We start from the raw sequence: 27938 nt of genomic DNA, 5'->3' as shown, positions 1-27938 counted from the left end.
AAAGCCATTTGCTTTGCTAATGGTATTGTATAACAACGCAAATGGCTTTAACTTAATAAAAGGCGAGACCTATTGCATTTCTAATGCTTGTTAATTTATGCATTCGTCTTAGTGTGTACTCTGAACGAAATGCAAGTCAAAATGTACAATTTTGTAGATGACTTGCAACTGTTTTTTCTTGTTTTTTTCCATTGATAACTCCTCGGAATCTAAATAGTTTTTTTCAGGATACAATGGTATTCATCCGTGATTGGATTAATAATCATCTAAAGTTTAATTTAGATGAGACTGAAATGGTTATCGTTGTCAGGCAAATTAATCTGTGGAACACTGCTTTTTGGCTTCCTTCTATTGGCTTTCCTCTCCAGCCGAAGAAGCCAGTCCAAAGTCTTGGGGTTGTGATTGACTCCCAGCGGTCAGTCCAATCCCATGTGGGGCCCACAGTCTCAGCCTGCTATTTTCAACTCCGTAAAATTTGAAAGATCAGTAGATTGCTCTCCTTTGAGGCTCTCAAACAGGTTATCTTTGCACTGGTCATTTACAGAGTTGACTACGTTAATTTCCTCAATTTGGGGCTTCCAAAGAGTTTAGTTAGCAGACTTCAATTGATACAGAGTCCGGCTGCCAGGCTTCGGTATCGACTACCCTGGATGTTTCACATCAGACCCCTGCTGCGGGAAACTGCATTGGTTGCTGGTTGAGCAGGGCTGTTCAGAAGGCCTGTTGCATTGTTTTTAAATCTTTAAAGCGTTGCAGCACGACCCTTTATTTTGGCCAACATCCACAAATACACACCTCCTCCTAATTTAAGATCTTCCTTCTGTAACCTTTTGTCCATCCCCTCTTTTAATGAAGACGCTCATTGGTTGCAGCTGTTCTACACCCTCCTGCACCTCCCCCTTGTATCTGGAATACCCTTCCATCTGATATGTGGTGTAGCTCCTGTTATTTCAAATTTAGGAAACGTCAGAAGACCTGTCTGGTCAGGGTGTCTTAAGATTAAGCTGTTCGAGCGTATAGCTGGAGCTTTGCTTCTGTAGCTCTAGTGCCAACAGACCTTTCTGTAGATTCGCACTTCGATAACAAACTGTAGTGCAGCAAACCGAACTGGGCATTTCCCCTGTCCTGCTACCACTGTTCAAGTCTTGTGTTCTGGAATTTAGGTCAGAATGAAACTAGGGGTTGGCTTCTCAGTTTCCATTTTATTTATTTTAAAAGTTTTATATATCTCGAACATGACCCATGTGGGTATCAGAACGCTTTACATATGTTCAGACGGCAGAGACTTATGGAAACTAATAAGCCAAGGTATGGGAGAGATTATCACAAAATATAGAAGCAAATGGATATGGTAGGACAAAAACAATAACAGCCAGCCGTAGTCGAGAGAGTAGTTGACGAATCAAGAGATACGTGGAGAAGAGATCCTAGGATCTAAGGCATACATTTGAGCATGGGTAATACTACATTTCTTTCTTGAAAGAAACAGTTGAGGGATTCAGTCTGGTTTTAGGGGGCAGGCAGCTCCAAATTCTCTGGGCAATATCTGAGAAAGCTCTGTTGTAGGTTTTTCTTTTTAGAGAACCTCTGTGGTTTCTGCAGTAAGGTGCTGGGGCATCTACTGCCACCAGGAAGTCACAACTTCTGAGCAAGGTGTTTGGGGTATTGAGGTGTAGTGCTTTATATGGGTCATGCAGGCTATTTTTAGTTGATTTTTTGCTTCATAGGGGGGCCAGTTGAGGGCTTTAAAGTCAGAGGTGATGTGGTTGTTTCTTTTTGATCCCGCCATGAGTCTCTTGCAGCAGAGGTAAGATGGGCTCTTCAAGGAGCCGTTCTGGATCTGGGCAGGACAGACTGGCTAGTCTAACCTCGGAATTACTAGGGCTTGCACTGCATATTTGAAGCCATTGGGCGGGAGGAAGGGTTTTAATTTTCTCGATGTTCCTATGGAGGTTCGCTCCTTTTGGTAGCGGCGCTGATGTGCTTCTGCATGTTAAGGTTCTGTCCAGAGTAATTCCCAGTGATTTTGCTGAATCAATAACTTTGGGCAGGCAGTTGAGGACTGTTGGTTGTTTCAGCCATTCTTCAGTGATTGGCAGTTAGTTAGCAGGAATTCGGTTTTGATAGTGCTTAGTTTGAGGTGATTGTCTGCAGCCGGCTTTGGGTTTGTTTGTATTGTTGAATTGAGGGCTCTATGTCTTCAGGGGAGGAGAATTTCATGTAAAGGTGCGTGTCGTCCGTGTACATGCGACAGTGAATGTTGGATGAACTCAAAGTTTTGGTTAGAGGCTCCATGAATGAGTTAAAAGGAGTGGGTGAGAGGTAGGAACCCTGTGGGACCACTTGGGTACCCAGGACGGCTACTCCGGTCACAAGTGCCACGCCGGGCTACCCCCCCCCCCCCCCCCCCCCCCCCCCCCACTCGCACCGCGGCAAAGGGGTTAAAGGCACTTGCTGATTAGGTCAGCTGACTACTGCTGAATATCAATGAAACAAAGTATGATCTCTGTTGGAAGCAAGACAAATTGTGGCCCCTGGAAAGTAGAAGCGTATTGCAAATCACAGCCCCTTAAGTTAAGCCTGGGGTGGTGGAGTGAAACAATCTATAGATTGCGAAGTAGGATCAAGCCAAAACTGAGGATCCTCGCTTTTATGCCCCTTCCAAGATCAGAGCTACTGTCCAGTCGTACAGAAGAGGCAAACCTGCAGATTGTCCGAGCTAACATAGGGCCAGTTTTCCTGACCGATTCCCGACAACATGCAGTGTAAAACTTTTAGAGGTCTATTTAGCATCCCGAAGTGCACCCGCTGCCCATAATCGGCATTGCTGGTGAATTCCACAGTATCTGCTAATTGGGCATTTCTACGATTTTCGTGTGCTTGATTATCAAATGAGTTGATGAATCCATTGTGTGCCAGCCATCGCCTCGTAACACGCTGGACCACATAACCTATAAACATATTTCTGTATTGTTTTTTCCATCTGAATTTTCCTTTCCGGCGCCAGGATACCCGTAGGGTGACAGATGCGCGGTATAAATATTAAATACAATACAATACAACCTTGCAGTGTGCTGTCACAGCATGGAGCTGGGTGCACCTTTCTGCACTCCAAGTCTGATTTGTGGCTGACCTGAAAGAGTGTCCTTTATATAGTGGCCTCTGTGATGTTCTTTGCCTTTTGAAGTATGTTTGGGTTTGACCTGAAAGCCCCCATGTGCAAATCTCGCTTTGCTTTCACAGCTATGTCTGCTCTCACCCATGCTGGGGTTAACAGCCAGACATGTGCAGTGACTTTTATAGCATGAGACTTGTTCTGTGTTTCAAAAGCATTCATTGCTCTGTAAGAAAGGGCGTGAATAACCAAACTCCCTCCCTCTCTTTAACTTTTGTGATGGTGTTTATCTTCTGTGACAATTACTTGCCTTCATGCGCCTCTGTCAAGCTATGTTGGCGTTTGCCTTTCTTGAGGATGAAGACCTGTCTGATGCTTGAGGAGCACTGAAAACCGTTAGTTGGGAGACTATTCTGAGTCTTGAGCTGCCTCTGCTACGCCGCTCAGTACCACCTCAGTGCGGGTGGCATACAGGCACCAGTCAGCCCTTCTAGGAAAATGTTTTTAAAATTGAAATTCTGGTTCTGTTCGATCCCTCAGATGCTTTACGAGAGATCAAGAAGTACGATGTCAGTGAGAACGTGGACCTGAAGAACAACCCCGTGGCAGTCGAGCATATCCACATGAAGCTCTTCCGGGCCCAGCGGAATCTCTATATTGCCGGCTTCTCCCTACTGCTCTCCTTGTGAGTACTTTTTCTGAAGGTTTAAAGCAATTCATAGTGTTTTATGGTCAAATTCCCCTTTTAGCTTTATAACATCTGTGGCAAAATCAGTAGGGCTTCCCTAAGAAAGTTGTTGGCTTTGTCAATGTTTTTTACCCATGCTGTACAGCAGCCCTGGTGCCATGCAGCACGGCTGGAAACACACAATAAAAAACACGCTATGATGTGGCCAGCGCTGTTTGAATGCTGATTGGGAAGGGTAGGAGGCAACACAAGGACGGAGGTTGTTTGGGGGACAACCCTGCTAGTGGTGGCCCCATTATATTGCAAGAGGGGCTGGGGAGGGTGGGGGAGGCAAGATACACAAGTGGGAGGAGAAAGGAAACAACATGGACGGAGGTGGAGTGTGAGGCACCATGGTGGGGCAGGAAGTAACCTGGAAAGCGTAGTACACGGGGAGACAGCTGAACAAGAGGCTCTCAGAGACCGCTTAAACACAGGGGCAATAGGAGCACCTGGAAAAAAGGAGTAGTGGAAGGATGCAAGTAACAAATCCATACTCCAGGGGAGGGACAAACATGAATTGGAAGAAAATCTATGGAAGCCAACCAATAAGAAGCAAGCAGATGAGTGACAATGAAGCCAACCACTGGTAAGCAATGGGCGGTCTCTAAGCTCACTGTAAAAAAACAGTCAGTGTGAGCACAAAACTACTAACCTGTGGATTAATTCTCTTAATTTCCCCCCCCCCCCGGACCTCAAATATTTTGCGTTAATATGCTAGATGGGTTGAAAAACGTTGGAAACATTACCAAAGGCAAACAAGAGGTGAAATGAAAGTATTGTTTAAAAATTGCATGAGGGTATCCACCAATTCCACATGGAGGCTGCTAATTACTACATAGTATTGTTTTGAGTGTTTTAGTCCTTATGTTGCTATCTATGGGGACATTGCCCTGTTTTATTTGTATGCCATCCCACTACTATTGTAACACTGATGTTTAAATTTGGTTACTTGTAAATTTATGTGTATCTTTTATGGCAATCGCCGAAATAAAGATTATTGAATGAATGAAAGTATTGTTTGATAAACCGTGATGTGGAATCTTCAATGTACTCCTGATATACAAAGCTTGTGAGTACATTGCAGGAGCTATTTGCAGTCTGTGAGATGTCACGTAAGGTGACAATTTGGTCTTTTTCTGTTCAGTTTTTTGCATGGCAGTTCACGCAAGCTCTTTGGGGGTAGGGTTTATGATTGATATGGAGATGGGTCACCCATTTGATGAAGGCTACAGGAAACTGATGGACAAGGGTGCTTGTCCGTAATCGAAGAGCAGTTTAATGTTGGTCTGTGGCCCCTAGATTGTCTTGGTTTACAAATGTTGCAGGGATCGGTGTACTATGCATTGTTTTTTCCCAAATAAGTCCACAGATTTTCTTCATTGCTCAAGGTACCTGGGTATTCTTGCTTACTTTTTCTGGTGTTACTCAAACATATCGATCCACTAGCAAGTGGGGGATGGTTTTCTAAAGCCTACAACAGATGCTGAAAAATACAAACAAAAGTATTGTGATATAATTTTCATGTTGATAGTTAAAAATCGAGGATGCCATTGAGCCACTGAGTTAGCTTTGGCGCGAAACAGGGAATCCTTGACTAACATACATCACTGTCCACCCCCCAACCATTAGAAACTTTAGAAAATCATTTGAGTTCAAACTTCTGCCTCTTGAACAATACGTTTAGGATCTGTCTGATGGGGGGGGGGGGGGGGGGGGGTGGATGCTTCTCCTTGTGCGAGTGTATAGGAATAATTAATATTTGTGTGTCTTGTGTAGAGACAAGCACCTTACGCATGGCTTGGAAAAGTAAAGCCATGACGCCCTACTTGTTACTTCTAGCCCATGATGTGACCGTGTATATAAAGCCGCGACTCTCTACTTGTTACTTCTATGCGATATTGTGACCGGTGTAAGTAAAACCTTCATGAAAGCAAACCTAGTAAGAGTGTAGATCCTTCCTGAAGCCGTATTTATTGAAGAGTGATGACCTTCATTTTACTATTACACATGACCTCATTGTGTGACTACAGAATATACCATCTCACCCTAGACCGTGAAGCTCTAGTTCCTGCCTTGTCTCAAGGTTGTGAAGGTAAGACTTGCGTTTACCTCTACCCTCATCTCACTCTCTGACTTAGTGCGAGATATAGAGACCGGGTACCTCATTGACCCTGATGAAGACCCCTGACCAGTATTGGAAGATTGAGGGCAGAAACGTGTTTGCTTATAATGGATGGTTTGGTCATTGTACGCGTACGCCATCCTCTTGTTGGTTTTAGTTATACTGAAGGTACCCAGTAGTAAAGTTATTATACTGAATTTACCTGTAACTATTTGTTAGCGTATCTGTTTCCCCTCTTATCCAATTGGTTTTTATCTCCGAACCCCCTCTTCTTGAGGTTTAATCCTTCTTACCAGGCAGGGTAGGGGTTGCCGATGATGAAGCATACCTGTAGCGGCTAAGGCCTTTTCAGCCTATCTAATTGGCAATTTTCAGATATGGATAATTATTCTTTTTGGACCCTAATTGGGATATACCTTTGGCATGGACAAAAATTTGCCTTAGAATGCTGGCCATTGCACTGAATTGTGGTTACTTTGATTGGGGGGGGGGGGGGTTCCGGTGGCGTGCCTCCATCTCCCGGTTGAGTTACCTTCTTTGGGTATAAGAACCAGCGTTGGTTTCGCAGTCAAAGGCCTAGAAGCGTTGTAATGCTGACTTTGAGGTGTCTTATGAGACGACCACCACCCAGGAACCCTCAAAACAAACCCTTGAAGTGTGGGGAGAAGCAGGGCGGCTGCCACGGTGGGCGATGGTTACCGCAGCCTGAGGTCCAGGGATGAGCCTTCTGGGCAGGGACCACTGCCCTGCGCCACTGTGAGCGATGGTTACCGCAGCCTGAGGTCCAGGGATGCGCCTTCTGGGCAGGAACCACTGCCCTGCGCCACGGCGAGCGATGGTTACCGCAGCCTGAGGTCCAGGGATGCGCCTTCTGGGCAGGAACCACTGCCCTGCGCCACGGCGAGCGATGGTTACCGCAGCCTGAGGTCCAGGGATGCGCCTTCTGGGCAGGAACCACTGCCCTGCGCCACGGCGAGCGATGGTTACCGCAGCCGGAGGTCCAGGGATGAGGCTTGTGTGCAGGGACCACTGCCCTGCGCCACGGTGAGCGATGGTTACCGCAGCCTGAGGTCCAGGGATGCGCCTTCTGGGCAGGAACCACTGCCCTGCGCCACGCTGAGCGATGGTTACCGCAGCCTGAGGTCCAGGGATGCGCCTTCTGGGCAGGAACCACTGCCCTGCGCCACGGCGAGCGATGGTTACCGCAGCCTGAGGTCCAGGGATGCGCCTTGTGGGCAGGAACCACTGCCCTGCGCCACGGCGAGCGATGGTTACCGCAGGCTGAGGTCCAGGGATGCGCCTTCTGGGCAGGAACCACTGCCCTGCGCCAGGGTGAGCGATGGTTACCGCAGCCTGAGGGCCAGGGATGCGCCTTCTGGGCAGGAACCACTGCCCTGCGTCACGGCGAGCGATGGTTACCGCAGCCTGAGGTCCAGGGATGCGCCTTCTGGGCAGGAACCACTGCCCTGCGCCAGGGTGAGCGATGGTTACCGCAGCCTGAGGGCCAGGGATGCGCCTTCCGGGCAGGAACCACTGCCCTGCGCCAGGGTGAGCGATGGTTACCGCAGCCTGAGGGCCAGGGATGCGCCTTCTGGGCAGGAACCACTGCCCTGCGCCACGGCGAGCGATGGTTACCGCAGCCTGAGGGCCAGGGATGCGCCTTCCGGGCAGGAACCACTGCCCTGCGCCAGGGTGAGCGATGGTTACCGCAGCCTGAGGGCCAGGGATGCGCCTTCTGGGCAGGAACCACTGCCCTGCGCCAGGGTGAGCGATGGTTACCGCAGGCTGAGGTCCAGGGATGCGCCTTCTGGGCAGAAACCACTGCCCTGCGCCAGGGTGAGCGATGGTTACCGCAGCCTGAGGGCCAGGGATGCGCCTTCCGGGCAGGAACCACTGCCCTGCGCCAGGGTGAACGATGGTTACCGCAGCCTGAGGGCCAGGGATGCGCCTTCTGGGCAGGAACCACTGCCCTGCGCCAGGGTGAGCGATGGTTACCGCAGCCTGAGGGCCAGGGATGCGCCTTCTGGGCAGGAACCACTGCCCTGCGTCACGGCGAGCGATGGTTACCGCAGCCTGAGGTCCAGGGATGTGCCTTCTGGGCAGGAACCACTGCCCTACGCCAGGGTGAGCGATGGTTACCGCAGCCTGAGGGCCAGGGATGCGCCTTCCGGGCAGGAACCACTGCCCTGCGCCAGGGTGAGCGATGGTTACCGCAGCCTGAGGGCCAGGGATGCGCCTTCTGGGCAGGAACCACTGCCCTGCGCCACGGCGAGCGATGGTTACCGCAGCCTGAGGTCCAGGGATGCGCCTTCTGGGCAGGAACCACTGCCCTGCGCCAGGGTGAGCGATGGTTACCGCAGCCTGAGGGCCAGGGATGCGCCTTCTGGGCAGGAACCACTGCCCTGCGCCACGGCGAGCGATGGTTACCGCAGCCTGAGGTCCAGGGATGCGCCTTCCGGGCAGGAACCACTGCCCTGCGCCACGGCGAGCGATGGTTACCGCAGCCTGAGGTCCAGGGATGCGCCTTCCGGGCAGGAACCACTGCCCTGCGCCACGGTGAGCGATGGTTACCGCAGCCTGAGGGCCAGGGATGCGCCTTCTGGGCAGGAACCACTGCGCTGCGCCAGGGTGAGCGATGGTTACCGCAGCCTGAGGTCCAGGGATGCGCCTTCTGGGCAGGAACCACTGCCCTGCGCCACGGCGAGCGATGGTTACCGCAGCCGGAGGTCCAGGGATGAGGCTTGTGTGCAGGAACCACTGCCCTGCGCCACGGTGAGCGATGGTTACCGCAGCCTGAGGTCCAGGGATGCGCCTTCTGGGCAGGAACCACTGCCCTGCGCCACGGTGAGCGATGGTTACCGCAGCCTGAGGGCCAGGGATGCGCCTTCTGGGCAGGAACCACTGCCCTGCGCCAGGGTGAGCGATGGTTACCGCAGCCTGAGGGCCAGGGATGCGCCTTCTGGGCAGGAACCACTGCCCTGCGCCACGGCGAGCGATGGTTACCGCAGCCTGAGGGCCAGGGATGCGCCTTCTGGGCAGGAACCACTGCCCTGTGCCAGGGTGAGCGATGGTTACCGCAGCCTGAGGTCCAGGGATGCGCCTTCTGGGCAGGAACCACTGCCCTGCGCCACGGCGAGCGATGGTTACCGCAGCCTGAGGTCCAGGGATGCGCCTTCCGGGCAGGAACCACTGCCCTGCGCCACGGCGAGCGATGGTTACCGCAGCCTGAGGTCCAGGGATGCGCCTTCCGGGCAGGAACCACTGCCCTGCGCCACGGTGAGGGATGGTTACCGCAGCCTGAGGTCCAGGGATGCGCCTTCTGGGCAGGAACCACTGCCCTGCGCCATGCTGAGCGATGGTTACCGCAGCCTGAGGTCCAGGGATGCGCCTTCTGGGCAGGAACCACTGCCCTGCGCCACGGCGAGCGATGGTTACCGCATCCTGAGGTCCAGGGATGCGCCTTGTGGGCAGGAACCACTGCCCTGCGCCACGGCGAGCGATGGTTACCGCAGGCTGAGGTCCAGGGATGCGCCTTCTGGGCAGGAACCACTGCCCTGCGCCAGGGTGAGCGATGGTTACCGCAGCCTGAGGGCCAGGGATGCGCCTTCCGGGCAGGAACCACTGCCCTGCGCCAGGGTGAGCGATGGTTACCGCAGCCTGAGGGCCAGGGATGCGCCTTCTGGGCAGGAACCACTGCCCTGCGTCACGGCGAGCGATGGTTACCGCAGCCTGAGGTCCAGGGATGCGCCTTCTGGGCAGGAACCACTGCCCTGCGCCAGGGTGAGCGATGGTTACCGCAGCCTGAGGGCCAGGGATGCGCCTTCCGGGCAGGAACCACTGCCCTGCGCCAGGGTGAGCGATGGTTACCGCAGCCTGAGGGCCAGGGATGCGCCTTCTGGGCAGGAACCACTGCCCTGCGCCACGGCGAGCGATGGTTACCGCAGCCTGAGGTCCAGGGATGCGCCTTCTGGGCAGGAACCACTGCCCTGCGCCACGGCGAGCGATGGTTACCGCAGCCTGAGGGCCAGGGATGCGCCTTCTGGGCAGGAACCACTGCCCTGCGCCACGGCGAGCGATGGTTACCGCAGCCTGAGGGCCAGGGATGTGCCTTCTGGGCAGGAACCACTGCCCTGCGCCACGGTGAGCGATGGTTACCGCAGCCTGAGGGCCAGGGATGCGCCTTCTGGGCAGGAACCACTGCCCTGCGCCAGGGCGAGCGATGGTTACCGCAGCCTGAGGTCCAGGGATGCGCCTTCTGGGCAGGAACCACTGCCCTGCGCCACGGCGAGCGATGGTTACCGCAGCCTGAGGGCCAGGGATGCGCCTTCTGGGCAGGAACCACTGCCCTGCGCCAGGGCGAGCGATGGTTACCGCAGCCTGAGGGCCAGGGATGCGCCTTCTGGGCAGGAACCACTGCCCTGCGCCACGGTGAGCGATGGTTACCGCAGCCTGAGGGCCAGGGATGCGCCTTCTGGGCAGGAACCACTGCCCTGCGCCAGGGTGAGCGATGGTTACCGCAGCCTGAGGGCCAGGGATGCGCCTTCTGGGCAGGAACCACTGCCCTGCGCCACGGTGAGCGATGGTTACCGCAGCCTGAGGGCCAGGGATGCGCCTTCTGGGCAGGAACCACTGCCCTGCGCCAGGGTGAGCGATGGTTACCGCAGCCGGAGGTCCAGGGATGAGGCTTGTTGTGGGCAGGAACCAGTCTATCGTAGCGCCTTACCCTACCCCTTGGAGCTGAAGCGATCTATCCATGCCCACCCCAAAGAGGGAGTGGGTTCGTGGCCGGAAGCCCGGCCCAAAACCAAGCTTGTCCCTACACCGAGAACGGGGCGACAAGTTGGTTTTAGAAAATACACTTCCAAACGAGTTCGAACAGTTCACACAATGTATACAGCTCAAATGTATCTCGCGTACATAAAGGGTACACAGGGTGCATTGCAATGATGTGCATTTTCACAGGGAGTGCGCGCAGTTCGCCCTTTTTGAGCCTATTTCTCGTAACACGAAAAAATGTAATCGGAAAACTGGCGCCCGGTGGGTGGGCTTCTCCCCGAGGTCCTCGTTGGGGTAGAAACTCTGATGTCAACATGTTGTAATTTATTGAGCAGCCGCTAGATGGCAGGATATGCGCAGCATATCCGCGCTCTACACGACTATTGCAATCTTTCACTCGCCGAATCGTCTTTTCCAACTACAAATGGTTGTTTACTTGATAGAACTTCACGCGTGGGTCACGAGGCTGAGCTTTATCTGCAGTGCTTGCTGCTCTGAGGGACATTTACAAAATCACAAACTCTTCCTTAAAAGCTCCGCCTGCGACCTAACGATACCGGGGCCTTGTAATGTCGGACCAGCCCACCACGCAGTGTTGCGAGGGGGTGGTCCCCACACAACCTCCCCAGTTAGGCTGGCCCAGCACGTTAAAGAAGTAATGAAAGCCCAGAGGCCCTGGGCGTGGTTTAGTGACTGCAGACCGCGTGGGCGCCTCATTTGTGTCCGATGGGCCTGCAGTCCGCGGCACCACAGGCCGGATCCAGACCCGGCCGCTGGAACAGAAACGCCAGAGGATAGAATGGGATTTATACTTTGACGGACGGGATATCCGTCACCGTAGTGGCCCTTTGTCTCCTCTAACACCTGTTATTCCCACCAACCACCTGCATGAAGACACAGACCCCTCCCACGAATGACCCCGCAGCACGCCCTCCTTTTAGTGAAATCACCTGCAAGAGACTAGAGTCCAAGCAGGCACAACACTTATGCCAAAGCCCACTGAACTAACCACTACACTGGTCTTTAACTGCCCTCCACCTCAAGCGATCCCAGCTCCCCACAGGCTGCCGGACCCTGAACGCAACCTGGACACAAAGGGGAACGCCCCCGCGCTTCTCTTGGCCGAGACCCTTCTAGTCTGGGTCCTGCGCATGGAGGGCTTGGCTTCAGCACAAGACTAATCGCAATAACCACCAAATAAACTTAGTTTTGTTTTGCCCTCTCGTGCAGGGTGCCAGCCTGACTTGGGCCCATGCAGGCCTCGCCTGATGGATGCTCTTCCGCCTTCGTATGGGGCTTGGGGCACGACCTCGGCTCAGAATGTGGACTTCCTTTGGCCTCGCTGGAGTGGAGGGTGGAGGTGGGATCTGGGCCGAGTCCAGCACTCCACACCCCCCCCTGGCTGTTTCCCGAAGTGTCAACATTACACGATATTACTTAGCATTCTAATGCTCTTGCTAATGTGATTGTGTTTATTGCACTTTGATAATTAAAAAACACTACTGACTTTCGTTTGGTACGATGTTACGAGTGTCGTTGTGCTCTGTCCTTGCATTGCTATCTTTTCAGGTGTATTGAAGTTTTCTTACTGCACTGAGTGTCTCTGGGACGGCACAGTGTTGACATAGAGCACACCGAGACATTTGTGGATTAACTTTGCGCAAACTACAGCAGAGGTGCTGATTGTTCGGTTTAGTTACCCACTGCTGTCGTTCTATTTTTGCCCTTTTGGATGACCCCAACCTCACAGAAAATAGAAGCTAAAGAAATAAGACGCTTCCTCTTCGGCCTCATTGATGCACTTGAGGTGATCCGTCACATCACGCAGCCAGCGCGCTCAAAGGCCACATCCTCTATGGTCTTTTCAATCTAAAGCAAAGCACCCACTCTCCTGGACTGGACACCACCTCGCTGTACTTCTTTCCATTCTTCGCATCCTGCCAACAAACCAGGGTCCACTCAAAAGGGAACCAGTTATTGAGAGCCTCCAAAGATGCATGAACTCCTCTCTCGCCATGCCGTTTCCAAGCTAGACGCCAACACCCTTCGAAACCACTTCAGTCGCTTGTGGAAAACTATGTGGACATCCACGCTCCAAAGAAAAAACACAGAGTGAGCCCAAACCTCCAGCACTCTGGTACTCTAAAGACCTTTCTAACAACACTTCATCCACAGATAGGAAAGAAAATGGAGGAAAAAAAGGAACTCTGAGTGACTTCCTGATACTGATGTCCGTCCATGTGAAAGGCAGAGGGCTCATTGCGTCACTCGAAGCAAAGTGCAATACCAGCGCCATTGATGACGCCACCAACAGAGGCAGAACACTTTTAGAACTATTGAGCATTGCACCAAGCCCCTGCCTGACCCAGATATCCCACAGTCCAAAACCTATACTTTGAGGAATAAAGATGCGAAAGGACGTTACCAGCCGTAAGACTGCTGCTCTTATACCCACCACTTTTCATCCTTCAAAGCTCTGTCTCTCACAGATTTTGCTGACGTATTCAACTCCATCAGTCACTTCCTACGAAGATGCTCTCATGAATGTCTCCTTCATTTAAGCTCTCTCCCGCTTCTGACCATTGTCCATGCCTCCCACACACCAGGCTTCTTACCAGAAGTTCTGAAGACGGGCCAAATTCTCCCGCTCCCTTATGAAACCCAGAGACCCTCATGAACGATCCATTACTTTCATCCGCAATATCATTGAAAAAGCAGTCCACGCTCCACTCCAAGATCGCGTCAATGCTGGACTGAGATCTTGCTTCAGATCACGCTGCGGGACTGAGGTTGCTAGCTTGCACTTCGTAGATGATTCCCTTTTCCCCTCCGACCTTTCTATTTGACATCAGCTGTTCACAAGAGCACCTCCCGGTCACAAAAGGTTCCGGTCACCTGTGGAGTCCCCGGGCTTCCCTACGGTCTCCTGTCATCATCCTCCGTTTCTCCTTGGAGCTCGGTAGTGAATCTTGATGCAGATATTGTGAGTAAAGCCCCAATATGCCAGAGATACACATTTCTATCTGAAATTCCTTCTCCGCTCCAGACATCAAAAACCTCACACTACCTGCACATCATCCAGACCTAGAAGTCCAGCGTCTGCCTGAAATGTAACTCGCAGAATTCCAGTTGTTTGCCAAGATCAATCAGCAAGAAATGGTACAAACCCTGCTCAGGAGCATGAACCTTGATGGCTTTGAACCCCCAACTTTCACTGAGTACCACGTAACTTGAATTCACCCTGGACGACAAAATCACCCCCCACAAAACAATGCCAGAAACAAAGTTTGTTCTGGTACCAGATCACTCATCTAAATAAAAAAAATAAAATAAAATAAAATATGAAAGCATGTATTCCATAAAATGACTTTCGAACTGCTGTTTAAGCCCTTGTACTGCGGTAAAATCCAACTCTGTATCCTCCCAACTACACATGGGCACCCATTAAGGGCATGGTATGCAACGCGTCTCAGCAAGGGCTGGAAGAAGGTATGATCACACCACCCACATCCTAAGAGCAATCTATTGGCACCCTTGCAGCTCTGCAGCATCTTCAAAACCTGCTGCATCCTTTCAGAGCCGTCGCAAACCGCATCCTCGCTAATCGTTGAGCCGCCTGCTGACATTCTGCCCAGCTGAAGCCAGGCCACCGTCAGAATGAAGAGGGAAAAGTTTAAAAACAGAAGCCATGGCAGCAGAAATGTTGACCCTGTGCACCCACGCTCTAGAACAACGTCCCTGTATCCACAGGAACGCCCCGATCCTGCTCCAGTTCAGGAAAGAGTTGAAGACGCACCTCTTTAAAGAACCCTACATCACAACCGAGCAAACAAAGCACCTCCTCTGCGCCCGGAGTGCTTGGACCGAGACCCCTGTGTCTTTATCCAACCCTGCTCCAATGTAGGAAAGAGTTGAAAACGCACCTCCTTTAAAGAACCCTACATCACAACCGAGCAAACAAAGCACCTCATCTGTGCCCGGAGTGCTTGGAACGAGACCCCTGTGTCTTTAACCCAATCCTGCTCCAATGTAGGAAAGAGTTGAAGATGCACCTCTTTAAAGAACCCTACATCAAAACCGAGCAAACAAAGCACCTCCTCTGTGCCCGGAGTGCTTGGAACGAGACCCCTGTGTCTTTAACCCAACCCTGCTCCAATGTAGGAAAGAGTTGAAGATGCACCTCTTTAAAGAACCCTACATCACAACCGAGCAAACAAAGCACCTCCTCTGTGCCCGGAGTGCTTGGAACGAGACCCCTGTGTCTTTAACCCAATCCTGCTCCAATGTAGGAAAGAGTTGAAGACACACCTCTTTAAAGAACCCTACATCACAACCGAGCAAACAAAGCACCTCCTGCGCCCGGAGTGCTTGGAACGAGACCCCTGTGTCTTTAACCCAATCCTGCTCCAATGTAGGAAAGAGTTGAAGACGCACCTCTTTAAAGAACCCTACATCACAACCGAGCAAACAAAGCACCTCCTGCGCCCGGAGTGCTTGGAACGAGACCCCTGTGTCTTTAACCCAACCCTGCTCCAATGTAGGAAAGAGTTGAAAACGCACCTCTTTAAAGAACCCTACATCACAACAAAGCAAACAAAGCACCTCCTCTGTGCCCGGAGTGCTTGGAACGAGACCCCTGTGTCTTTAACCCAACCCTGCTCCAATGTAGGAAAGAGTTGAAGACGCACTGTTGGACTTGGCCCTTCTGGCAGGTTCACCCCTAGACTTTTTGCTTGTAATGGTGACCTGGTGATGGTGATTTTTGGGTTCTGCGCACTTTCACTGTGTCCCAGTGGAAAGTGCGTGCGCACTCTGAGTGCATATGATGAGATAGGCCTGCCCTCCCATAGGAATGCATGGGGAATGTGTGTGTGCCTGGTAGTTCCTGAGGCGTGAGGTGTGCATTCTCGAGTTTGGTATGTGCGAACTCGTGAGAGTGAATGCTTCTCAATGGTGTATGTGGCGTGAGTGTGTCTTGTGTACAAATGCCACTTCTAGGAGTTGGCATATTAGTGTAAAATATGCCTGGCGTGTGATTGGCTGGAGCTGGCTGGTGAGCCTGGCTCCAGGAAGGGTGGATGGGTCTGCCCGGTGGTGAGTGGGAGATTAGCATGCTGATGCTGGGGAGGAGTGTACCTGTGTCCTGAAGAGGCTGGGTTTTCCCCAGACAATGCTGGCTCCGCCCCCTGTGGTGCGACTGATGACCCTAGCCCTGCCAGTGAATGAAATGGGTGGTTGAGCCATCAAGAGGGCTCCAAAACCAGCTGCGACTGGTTTCTCCCCCACCTCTGCACCCTTAGACAAAGGAATGTGGTGTATAAAAATGGGGCTGTGTCCCCATGAATGTGTTTTCTTCCAGGATCCTTAGGGGGCTGCTGCTGCTGTCGCTGGGCCAGAGGACCGCCACTTGGAGTGTCTCCCTGCCTGGAAACCCAGTGTGCTGGCTCTGGGCCCAGCCTTGCCCCCCCTGCCTGCCTTCAAGGACTTTGCTGGATCCTTTCCGGATTTATAGCGCTAGGAGCGCTTGGCTTTTCCCTCCTAGCGCTGAGAGAGCTTTATTTTGTCCTAGCGCTGGAAGCGCTGTATTTTGTGCCCACAAGCGCCTGTGAGCACTTTAATTGTGCCCTAGCGCAGGGAGCGCTTTATTTTTCACGAGCGCTTTGGGAGCGCTTTATTTTACGTATTGCGCTTGTGAGCGCTTTGTTTGTAAAAGCCGGTGCCCACCCGGCATTGCCCCGCTCCTTGCCGCATTTTTCTGTCAGTCAGTATCGCCGCCGCCCGGCCGGAAGTCAGGCGAGACGAGCGGGACAACAGGAAGCTGACGGGAGCCCACCCCGCGCTCCTGCACCAGAGGAGGAAGCCGGAAGCTGACTGCCTGGGCTCCCATGTGAAGGGAGAGCCCCGGGGAGAGCGAGAAGGAGCCCAGTGTCTTGTCCTCGGTGAGGTTCTCGAGGGTGAGAGAGCCCCGCCCGCGGCCCGGCAAGGAGAAGAGCCTAGCTCCGGCCGAGGAAGGAGACTGCCAGCGTTCCCGCAGCCTTGGGGGACATTTGTGAAACAGAGCCCACGAGGCTCCACTGGGCATACTTTTGCTTAGTGTCCCCAGAGAGGGACTCTTTCCCCCCCACCCCCCCACCCCCCCCCCCCTGGCAGCATTTCGTTGTTTTGCGAGCCCAGAGAGGCTCAGGGGGACATTTTGTTTCAGCAGAGCTTGTGAGGCTCCCACATCGTGTTCGCTTCACCATTGTTCTTGAGCCTGCGAGGCTCCCACGTTGGCACAGCCTTGTCTCACCAGTTGCCCAGCACTTTGTGGGCAACTGCCACGTTTAGGCCCCCTGACACGGACACAGGGAGTCCTAGCCCCAACAAGGCCAGAGAGCCTAGGGACAGTCACAGGTGGTGACTAATGTGAGTTTTGCGCAATTGCTCGTGCTTGCACCTCTGAATGTGTTTTTATACGTCATGTGCCTTGTTCTACACCGCTGAATGTATTTTATGCATCATGTTATTTGCACCTCTGAATGTGTTTAGGCATCATGTGTTTCCTCCCTTACACCTCTGAATGTATGTTATGCATCATGTGTTATGTGTTTACACCCCTACAGGTATTGTGATACTTAGTTGGTTGTTCTCCTAGTGCAGGTGGTGCTAGTGAGGTCCTGGTTACCAGTGATTACTGGTTGTGTGCTAAAAGTGATTATTATTCCATGTCCTAAGTACTAATTCTACCTAGTGCTGAGTTCTAAAAGTGCTGATACATGACAGTGGTCCAGGTGGCCCTGTCTTGTCCATATCCCTTGTAAATTCTGCCCGTGCCTGTTGGCACATTGTAAAGTGTGTGTTTTTATCTAATGTGTTTTGGTGTAATACAAAGGCTATTTTTATATATAACCTTGTGTGGAGTTTCCTTTGTGGTGGACCTTGGGTGTTGTTGCTGTGGTGCGTGCGCAAATACTTAACTCATATTGCCCCAAGTTTAGCCTTGCTGCTCGCGCCACGTTACCTAGAGGGTGAGCAGGGGTTATCTTGGCGTGTAACTCCCTTGCCCTGACTTAGGAGTAGTGGTCTCTGACTGACTTTGGCGCAAGCCCTGGCCAGCCAGGGATCCCATTTCTAACATGCACCTTTTTAAAGAACCGTACATCTCAATGTAGTAACAATCCGATAACCAGCTACCTCTTGTATGACTGTATGCTTGCTTTTGACCCTGTACCATTCCCCATTGCCTTTTTAGCTAACTTTGCGCTGTAGAAATGCCACGTGCATCCATTCATACATGTCATGTGTGTCCCCATTATTGCATGAAGACCGTGCCATCTGATTGATATCCAAACGTTCCATTTTTTGCATTAAATCGTGGGATCAAAGGATTGTCTTAAAGTCCGAGCCCCAGGTTGGAAGGGTATGGCATCGACCTCTTTCAGGTACCCTGAAAGGCAGGCCTTTGAACACGCCTGCTGCAGTTCCTTTTTACTCCCCGTGGTGGCGTCATTTGTTCATGTTTCCATGCCTCGGACACCACAGGTGATTGGAAATGGCCCAAATGTGATATGCCCTTATCTTGTGCACATTCGTGCGTAGTGCCACAACGTGACTTAACAGCCGTGAGACGGGCACTGAGGCGGACTCACTGCTAGAGGAGGAGCTGTGTGAATACCTTGGTCCAACATCTATCTGCCCAAGGTCACCCCTCCTTCGCTAGTGCACTCTGTATATCTCACAAGGAGTGGTTGTGAAGGTAAATGGCTGGCAGAGTGCCAGCTGCCCAGGCTGTATTACCAGCTGAACTGGTTCGGAGACGGTCTCTGCCTTCGTCTCCGCCTTTTACCTTACCCAGGTCCATAAAATGCGTACCACTGACTGTGGACATCAGCAGCCAGTTGAAACCTCAGGACGTGGTTAGGTTTTAGTGCGAGTTTTATGCTGCTGTACGGAGTTTTGTTTCCTTATTTGAAGAACTGTAGGGAATTTCCTCCTACTCCACCTGCACTTCTCGTTGCCTAACACAGAAGAGTATTCCAGTACTGAACAAGCACTGGCAACGCCAATGGGTTGCATCTTTGGGACATGTTGTCTGAGTGAATCACAGACGGAAGAAAGCTAGAAAACACATTTTCCTAAAAGTTTCCTAAATGTGATCAGTGGAAGGACAGACAGCCAATCTGAGATGATACGGGCTATATGTGCTGCTGGGAGGGACCACCACGCTGTGGCACGTAAAGTCATCGAATAAGAGGCACGCGAATGAACGACCAAGCCAACCAGTTTGGGGCTGTGAGCCAGTGTTCGTTTTTAGTAATCCCACAATAGATCTTCCTCAACCAGTTTGCCTTGTGTGGTGCTTGAGACATTAAAAAGCTGGTTACATTTTTTATTTAATCTACAAATAAACCTTACTTTAAAGGAAGCCCCTGGCCTTAGTGTTTCGAGTGAACAATGGCGGCTGTTTCCTGGAGCATGCCTGTATGGCTTGATCTGCGTGTCCTGTTGACAGCTTTGTCTGCCCGGCTCTTAAGTGTTTGCAGAGTCTGGTTCATCTAGTGCTTTGGTGTTCGAAGGCTCTAGTGTAACTGATGTCAGTAAGGGCAGAACCTGATTCGTATAGCGCTTTTATAAGCAAATGCTCTACTTTCAATGACTACAGATCCTCATTCGTATAGCGTCTTGGTGTGCCAAGCGTCTTGGTGTGCCAAGCGTCTTATTTGGCTGGATGCTTTGGTCAGTGCAGCGCCTGTCCTTGTAGCGCTTTGCTATTTGAGGATGCTACTGCGGCTGAAGGCTTCAGTCCATGCAGAGCCTGGCCCTTACAGAACTTTGGTATGTAAGGCATTTATTTGACTGGCACTTTGATGAGAACTGGAAAACATTCAACCAGCACTTTAAGGTCTCCAGTGTGGCTGCACAGGCTTCAACCTCTAGTTTGTGACTGGGTTTGACCAGCAGTACCTGTGACTCCGTTTCCATCGGAGTATCATTCGTAGGAACAGCGTGTCCATGCGGAACATGACTGGGCTTCATTCTGTCCCATTGTCCACCCTACAACGAGGACACCTGGTGGCCGTTGAGGTGGGTTGTGTCCAGAATGCCCAGGCAGCCAGGCAGGTCCTGGGGTGGCCATGCTCCTCTGTGTCTGTTCATTGCTGTCGTCCACATTGGTACTGTTTGTCCCCTTCTTTTCCAAGCATTAGTCATTTCCACAGAACTGGGATCTTCCGCCTCCCGCTCCGTGTACATTGTACGACTTGCATTCCTGGACTACCAATCACTGATAGGGTAAAGGCTACGGGTAGTCAGCAGGCACTTGTTTGACTATGTTATAATTGTTAAATATACTTTATTAGCTACTTGTGGTGTTATAAATTTGGTAATTGTTTTTGTGTTTTCTTTTTCTGCTGGCAAGTACACGTGTTCTTTATATCTCTCTGCTCTGGAAGAAAGGAATGCTTGAGGGCTGTGCTACTCCTGACACGTGCTGAACTCTAACCGTCTGAACACATAACCTATTCTTCTGTCTTAACTTTTAAGCAAGCTCTGGGCGACTTCTGGGAACCAGAGGTCAATGCAGGTGTGTGGGCCAATTCCAACCCTGCTCTGAGATGGTTGTTGATGTGTCCACCTAACCCTTCACAGTTGAATCAGCTGCTGTCCCCGCCCACCAAGTAATCCGTGCACCCCCGGCTTCTGCTGCTCTGAAGCACCCATGTCTCTTGCCTTGCAGTTGTCCCATCTCCCTATGCTAATGTCTCCAAGTGTGGTTGGAGACACTTCTGCAATGTTGCGGTCGCTGTATCTCATGGCTTCCACGTGAAGAGTTGGTGAGTCACTTCTAAAAGAAGTTATCGAGTTAATTCTGAAGGGGAAGTTAGTCATTTGAGCCGCTCTCCTCCTGTGTTGCTGGAGCATGTGCTGGTGGGCATCTAATGTGCTGTCTTGTATACCACCACAGCTGTCTGTGCCCATCTGACTATGTAGGCACCTTGTGTTACAGCGCCATTTAGTGCAGTCGTGACCATTCATGCAAATATGTAGGCTACACTCTCCATTAGTCTCCCATTCATGCAGCAGTTGCACCGAAACCCCGCTCCTCTCTCCAGCCTCTGGAGCTGCACCTTACTTTTAATAACGCATCTGTGATGTCACCATGTGCATGTGAACTTACCCTGTGGTGTGATACCGACAGGTTATTCATGTAGTGTTTCAAATTTAATGCCAAGGGCTACCGTGTGCCACAAAGCAAGGCCTTGAGTGTTGCCTTGCGAATCAATTTTTGGAAGGTGAACAGTGTATTATTTAGAAGACGGAAAAGCCATATCGAGCATTGTAGCAATTTATTACCCACTAGAGGCCCTTGCGACCTGCTCTGCTCCGAAGGTCTCTGATAATGTCTCATTTGACTCCAACCTTGGGGTTAGGTTGTCCCAGTTTGTCTTCGTGAACCAGCTTCCCTTTGTCAGCACTTTTTCCAACATCTGATTGATTAATTGCACGCTCATTCATCTTGACTTAAAGGTTTGGGCAGGTGATTGAATTGCTATAATGCTCACTTGGACTTCCCGCGTTCTGTGGGCCAGGGAACAAAGGTGTCCCTTCTCTTGGTTTCCACTGGTTGGAACAGACCTGCAGACCCAACTGTCTTCATGTGGACAGCTGCGTCCTTAAAGCAATGCCTTTAAACATTTTTTTTATAAGTATCTATCTTATTGTATTTATAGACTTGCTGGTATGTTAATCGGTCTGTCTCTGTATAATTACCTGCCAGCTGTCTCTACTTTCATTTGTCTGTTTTTCAAGATACGTAAAGCAGTGTGATCTTTTAAGCTACTGCTGTATTTCCAGGTTCCTGTTGTACTCTTGCGGAGCGTTGCAGCCGAGATCAGCCTGGCTTCATTGCAGATTTCCAGATCACTTTAGGGCTGCCTTCTATAGTGAAATTAGCTACTTGTTTCAATATCCCTCTTCCTCTGCCAATGGCAGCACTGTTTGTATTTCAAGAGCACTCTGCGAAGGACACGCCCTTCCTGTGCCCTGCTTTTTGTTTTTCAAGATTTGGTGTTTATTTAGGTTTGGGAAAGTCACCCTGAAGCTGTTCACTGGAGTGTTGTCTTCAAAAGTTGGTTGCTGCCTTCTCTTAACCACATCATCTCTCCTAGTCTGTTTACCACAACAAAGACCCGTATGTACTTGCCTGTAGTGGTTATTAGCAAGTGTGAGGCTTTTAAAATACTAAGTGGTGTGTGTTGGGTTTAGGGACGCTGGATAATCCCGGGCAAGTGGCCGCTTTAAGAATCTGAAGTATTGAAAGAGGAGAAATAAACCTGCGATGAACAGGTGCTCACCCCAGTTCCGAGGTGGTGGATCCAGTCTGCTGTTTTGTCATACCCACTGACTTTATAAATGGTTCCCAGTTAGATTCATGGTTGTAAAATGTTCTCTTGTTGATAGCTTGAAACTTTTGGCCGCCTTTCTCCCTCGTGGTCCAACATTGGTCGCCATGTAGTAATACATGGTGAACCGTAAACTGCAGGAGCACTGATCCATCTGACACTCCCAGTAATCTAATGTGTACCTCTTGCTGTGCGGCAGTTAACACCGCTACTCCTATGTATAAGTATGACTGTGATAGTTAACACACCTGCTCCTGTGCAGAGATGGCTGTAAGGTGCTTAACACCGCTACTCCTGGTGCTGTGACGTGTTTTACTTGGTGCATTTGAAAAGTGATAATGAAACCTTGATTGGTTGTGTGGCGAGGGTCTGTCAATCTTGGGGTGTACCTCCCTTGTAGAGCCTAACCCTGTTGAGTTAACCAGGAGAGATGCTGATGTAATCTTCCAAGGTAGACACATGTCTTTCCGCTCCCTCTCCTGACCCAGCCTCGCATTGTGTAGCCGCTTCCTTTCTTAAATGTCCTTTGTTGCAGGACTGCAAGTAGGTCAGGAGAGGCGAGCTCACATGATCTTTCTTGTAATGTGTAAAGTGTTACCCCGACCAGGTAGTTTTGTAGGACTTCCTTCAGACTTTAGCCTAGTTTCTATTGTGAATAGAAAGCCACACAAGCATCCAGGAAGTTATTGGTGACTCTTTCATGAAGGACTGAGGGTATTTGTTTTCCTGTGAGAATGCGAACTCCACATTTAAACCGAGTGATGTTGACCGTCTGGTGTGTGTTCATGTCCAGTCTGCTCATCAGATAAGGTTAGTTTGTCCAGTAATAAATCGCTTATAGATGTAAGAATAAGGAACAGGACAACCTGACCAAGGTTAAGCACCACCAAAACAACAGTGTAATCAAAATGTAACCGAGCTGCTGCACACTTCCTAGTGCCTGTTGTCCCACGGCACAAATCCGGTCAACAAGTTTTCATCAGAAGGCGGAAGGCGCACTCATTGAAATCACAGAAACGTTGTTTTTAGTCCAAACAGTTTTTTTCTTTATTTTGGTAATTTTACCCGATAAAACAAACAGCCAACGCGTTTTGTTACTTTCCGTAACTTTGTCAGGGCATAGTATTCAGATGTTATAATAAACCAGCGAGCTGACGGTAATACCCACAAGATGGATGCGTGATGCCGAATCTGCAGCTTCTAAAACTAACTTAATGGATACTCTTCCATATATATATATATATATATATATATATATATATATATATATATATATATATATATGATCTTGGAACTAGATTCCAAGGTCCTGAATGGACTGAACACTACGGAAGATCTGTATTATTTTTTATGAGGATAATGCTCGACAGACACCGTAGCCATCACATGCGTACTTATTAGCAACAGTCAGGTTGTGAGTAATGTTTTCAGCTAGCCACCCATTATGAATCCATATATTTAAAATATAGGTCTCACTCCGACACCCAGATCAGACTTTTTTCTCTTTTTTCCTTATTTTAAACTGTAAATAACAGGGGTGAATAGGGATTCTCCCTGTTATATTACAGTCACTTTATGTTATTGTTTTTCAAAAAAATAGGTCACATAGGGGTTGCCATCGACATTTGATGTCCCCAAATGTGTAATTAGTGGGGTTGCCATCGACATTTGATGTCCCCGAATATGTAACTAGTTGGTTGTGAAATGAGAGGTTTCAAAAACTGCAATTATTTATCTTGCATGATATTGCACACATTTTTTTTGCGTAAGTTGCACAGTAGAGTGTTTAGTTTACATCATGCCATTGCACTTTAAAAAATGTAAATTTATGTATGAAATGACATAGATATTTTTCTACCTATATACAACAGTTTTTTAAAATAATGTTTTTAAACTGTTTGTGGTGGGAAAAGGTACTGGTTTTACTGCATGTTTTAGAATATTGATTTTATATCTATTTTACAAATAGGATAAATCATATATATTTTTGGAATATGTCGTAAAATATTTATTGGCACTCTTTTGCACATACTAAAGGGATATATGCATATTGCACTTTATTGCGGTTTTGGGCAAATTGAATGAAAATAAGCATTTATGCTGTTATAAAATGAAAAGTTAACAACTGAAAGAAATAATGTCATCCAACTATATACATATGTAACTAAAGGCACTTGACATTGTATTAACATGTGACCTATAAGTATTTTCTTTATATTCATTATTTATGCATCACATGGTGTTCATGAACAGGTTTAAAAAGAGGCATTATGGGAAACATTTTTTATGTGAGCAAGGGCATCCGCCCGAAACGCGTCATCTGTGAGCGCTGCTGTGACCTTCACTTAAATAAAGTACCTTCTGCCAGCAATTTGGGATTCGTTGGTTTTTCTACTTGGGACAGAACTAACAACTGGCATTCCTAAGGTTAACCTACTTCGTTTTATATATATATATATATATAACGCGTCACACTAAGGAAGATACTACGTAGATATTCTAAATCACTGCAAAGTCTCGCAGTATGGTAACTCCAAGGAACAGTGTATAGAGGAGCCTCAGCGGCGTTTATTTCGCCTCCTATATGCGAATAATAGCGCGGTTCAGAGCAAAGCTCCCGACATGGTAACAGGGATGCACGAGTCTAAGAAATAGCAGTAATACAACATTACCATAGACCTTCATAGAACAGAAAACTCACTTAAGTAACTTTTCAGCCTCATTTTAGAACATCCAGACTTCAGCCAATCACAGCTGAGTCCTCTGTTCCCTTTCCCCACAGAGCCACCATACCTCGGATTTCTAGCACAAGTGTAAAGGTATATAAACTCTGAGTTTCAGGACAGACGTTCCCTTTACCATTTGTAGTGTGTACTCTTAAGCTCTTTTGCACTTCTTGTTACTTTTTCACCAAGTCACGCTGTTTATCATTTCTGTGTACAGAAGTAAACTCGTTTGCATTATTTGGAATATATGAAGTAACAAATGGAATTGTTCTGTGTAGTATATTTTAATAATTGGATTGTGATGGTGTGGAATAAATGGTCAAGATGGGCCCACACTCCAATGTTTTTAGATCCTACATTGATCTGTCTTTTTACATAGGTGTGACATTTTTGATCACAAAGATTTTTTCTCATGCAAAGAACTTGCGACGCCCAACAGAGCACATTGTAGTCCTTAACATAATCATGAGCCCAACAATGTTGCTGCTCAGTTTGGTTGGACTGTACATATATATTTTTTATATTGGCAGTTTCACCTTAAAATGGCAGATTTTCCTTCTCTCAACAAGGTAAGAGTAATCGGTTGGTGCATAAAGGGTTAAAGGTCGTGGATACGCACGCTCTCGGGCTCCTAATTTCAATGTTTCACTCACTGCTGTGTAAAAGATGTGGTTACCTCATGATGTGGGACTGAAGACTGCTAGTACACTAGTCACAGTGGTGATTGATTCCTACTTGCTGCGCCTCGATTTTGCGCCTGTCGCAGAACAGGATCCTAAAATAACTCTACACAAGTCTCTCATACAAGAAATTGTTACAGTTAACGTTTGCCTCGAAGTCTTTCAAATGCATCTCTAAAAAGTACACCTTAATACACTGTTGTGTAACTGAATTCCATCTCTCGTTTGACTTTAGCTTGTTGAGAAGACTGGTCACCCTCATCTCCAAGCAAGCAACGCTGCTGGCTTCCAACGAGGCATTCAAGAAGCAAGCGGAAGGAGCTAGCGATGCCGCCAAGAAGTATTTGGAGGAGAACGAGAAGCTGAAGAAGGTAGCGTTTCTGAGCTCTTCCACCCAAAGCCAGTTGCTTGCCCTTAATCTGCTTCAATAGTATCCCCCTCAGTTCCAGTTTCGGGCACTGCATCTGCCGCCTTACTTACGATTTGCACGATCCAGTGCTACTCTAGCCCTTCGATTTCTCCATAGCTCTGACTTTCCTTCTCGTTAGCAAGGGTATCCGTTTATGATTCTGGGAAATCTTGTGTGGGAAGTGTGAAGAAGATGCTGTGGGAGGTGGGGACGCTAGCAGGCTGTCGCTGGAACATGCTTTGGATGTGGGACTGGTGTGCACTTTTATCCTGTGGCCCAGGCAGGTTGTAGCTTTGTGTAGGTTGTTGGCTTTGCTACTAGCTTTAGACTGCTGGGCAGCTGTGCTGGTCTGTTACTGATGCATCACACGTGTGTTACTACAGTAAATGCATTAATCCCGCCCTCTGCAGGAGCTGAAAGATGCTGGGATTGAAGTCGGCGATCTCAATCTAAAGCACACTGACCACGAGGGAGACAACAAGAAACTGAAAGCTGAAGTCCAGCGGCTGAAGGATGAGCTTGAGACCACCAAGAAAAGTAACTTCTGTTTTAGATTTGCCTCCTGCCACGATTCACGTTCCCACCGGCTTCTCCTCCATTTCATTCTCTTGAAGATGTGAGATGGGTGTTCTGTCTTTCAGTCATGCCACATCTTGGGAAAACCTTGGCCCAGGTTCCAGCCAGGCCTTTAAAACCTAACGTGCTAATACATCTCTGGATGTGCATCACACACACCTCCCAAATTGACAGCGATGGCTTCCACAGAATTTTCTGAGGTTTATACGTTTTTGAGAAGCCTTCACATTTGAGTATTTTGGTATTCCCTCTCCGTTGTTGAAGGTGAATCCTTGCATGCCTTCCACATCTCTATTCAGATGAGGTTCATACCCTAGAAGTTACTACGAATCGGGCGCTGTGTATGAAAGTAGGCTTAGAGGGCAGGAACATGCGGGTGGATGCTTCTGAATTGACTGGTTTTGAATGATGTGTGTGTCCCTGTGGCCTCGTGCATCCTAGTGAACCTCCACTTGTGTGTGTTTATCATCAGGTCTCCACAAGTCTGAGAACGAGGTCCATGCCATCAAGAAGCAGTCCGAGGGTCTATCCAAGGAGTACGACCGGCTGATGGATGAGCATACGAAGCTGCAGGTACCTGGATAATTCCACCTTGAGCCTTGCCCCGGCTCTCGTATTTGCAGTGTGAATGCATTCCTTGTGAGGACTCCTTGATGGAGCCGTCTTAGTGCAAGGCGGATTTAGTCAGACTTGGAGTTTTCACAGTTGTAGGCTTGCATACCTCTGTGTGATCAGTTTTATTACCACATAGAATTAAATCTCATCCAAGCACCTTTTACCAGTAATAACTGCAGGCTTGAAGATATAACCACTTGGCCAGCAGAGCTGTGCCTTGAATCGGCACCTGTATTCTAACCTCTCCATCCTGCCCACAGCATTTCTTTCATCCTCCACACATTTTAATTCTGGATGTACTCATGTGCTGGTGCAGAAGACTCTTGAACGATCTCTACCTGTTGTAGACGTACATAAGATCGCGCAGTCCAGAGACTGATCCTACAGTGTAGATGCGATGTAGAGCGCATCCTTCCGCTCACATCTGAAGCAGAGCCACCCTTCACTTTACAATCTGCTCATCGCTTTGGTGTTTTCAATTTCCTCAGCTCTGTGCCTGAGGACTTAGAGGAAAGTAGCAGTGTGTTGGGGCTAGGAAAGAACGTTGGGGGAGTTTGGGGACTGTAGGGGCTCCCCAAGCTGTATATCTAGAGTTTGAAAGCGCTGGGGCTCCTTCGGTCACTGCCAGAAGACTCTCTGCAGCTCTTGGAGTAGGACTTTCCATTACCAACCTACATTAACTCGTCCAACCATTGCCTCATCATATTAACCTAGTTTGCACTTTGCACCAGTACTTTGTCCAGGGGGTTGTTTATTTTTTTTATTGTCAACATTTCGTCAACATTTCATACAACAGCACTGTGTCCAT

General features: G+C 49.4%; 1 protein-coding gene across 4 annotated transcripts in view; it reads left to right on the top strand.

The window, feature by feature from the left end:
- BCAP31 (B cell receptor associated protein 31) overlaps positions 1 to 27938 on the top strand; it is a 164279-nt gene that overhangs the window by 113147 nt on the left and 23194 nt on the right. For all 4 annotated transcript variants that reach the window (XM_086940221.1, XM_086940219.1, XM_086940222.1 and 1 more), the window contains exons 4-7: positions 3656 to 3800; positions 25766 to 25901; positions 26350 to 26476; positions 26988 to 27088. In XM_086940221.1, the coding sequence (XP_086796347.1) occupies positions 3656 to 3800; positions 25766 to 25901; positions 26350 to 26476; positions 26988 to 27088 (509 nt within the window). The remainder of the gene's footprint in view (positions 1 to 3655; positions 3801 to 25765; positions 25902 to 26349; positions 26477 to 26987; positions 27089 to 27938) is intronic.

The sequence above is a fragment of the Lissotriton vulgaris genome, chromosome 10, assembly GCF_964263255.1.
Source record: "Lissotriton vulgaris chromosome 10, aLisVul1.2, whole genome shotgun sequence".
In the NCBI taxonomy this organism is placed as follows: Eukaryota; Metazoa; Chordata; class Amphibia; order Caudata; family Salamandridae; genus Lissotriton; species Lissotriton vulgaris.
The sequence above is the reverse complement of the archived record's forward strand: the minus strand, read 5'-3'. Positions and strand labels throughout refer to the sequence as shown.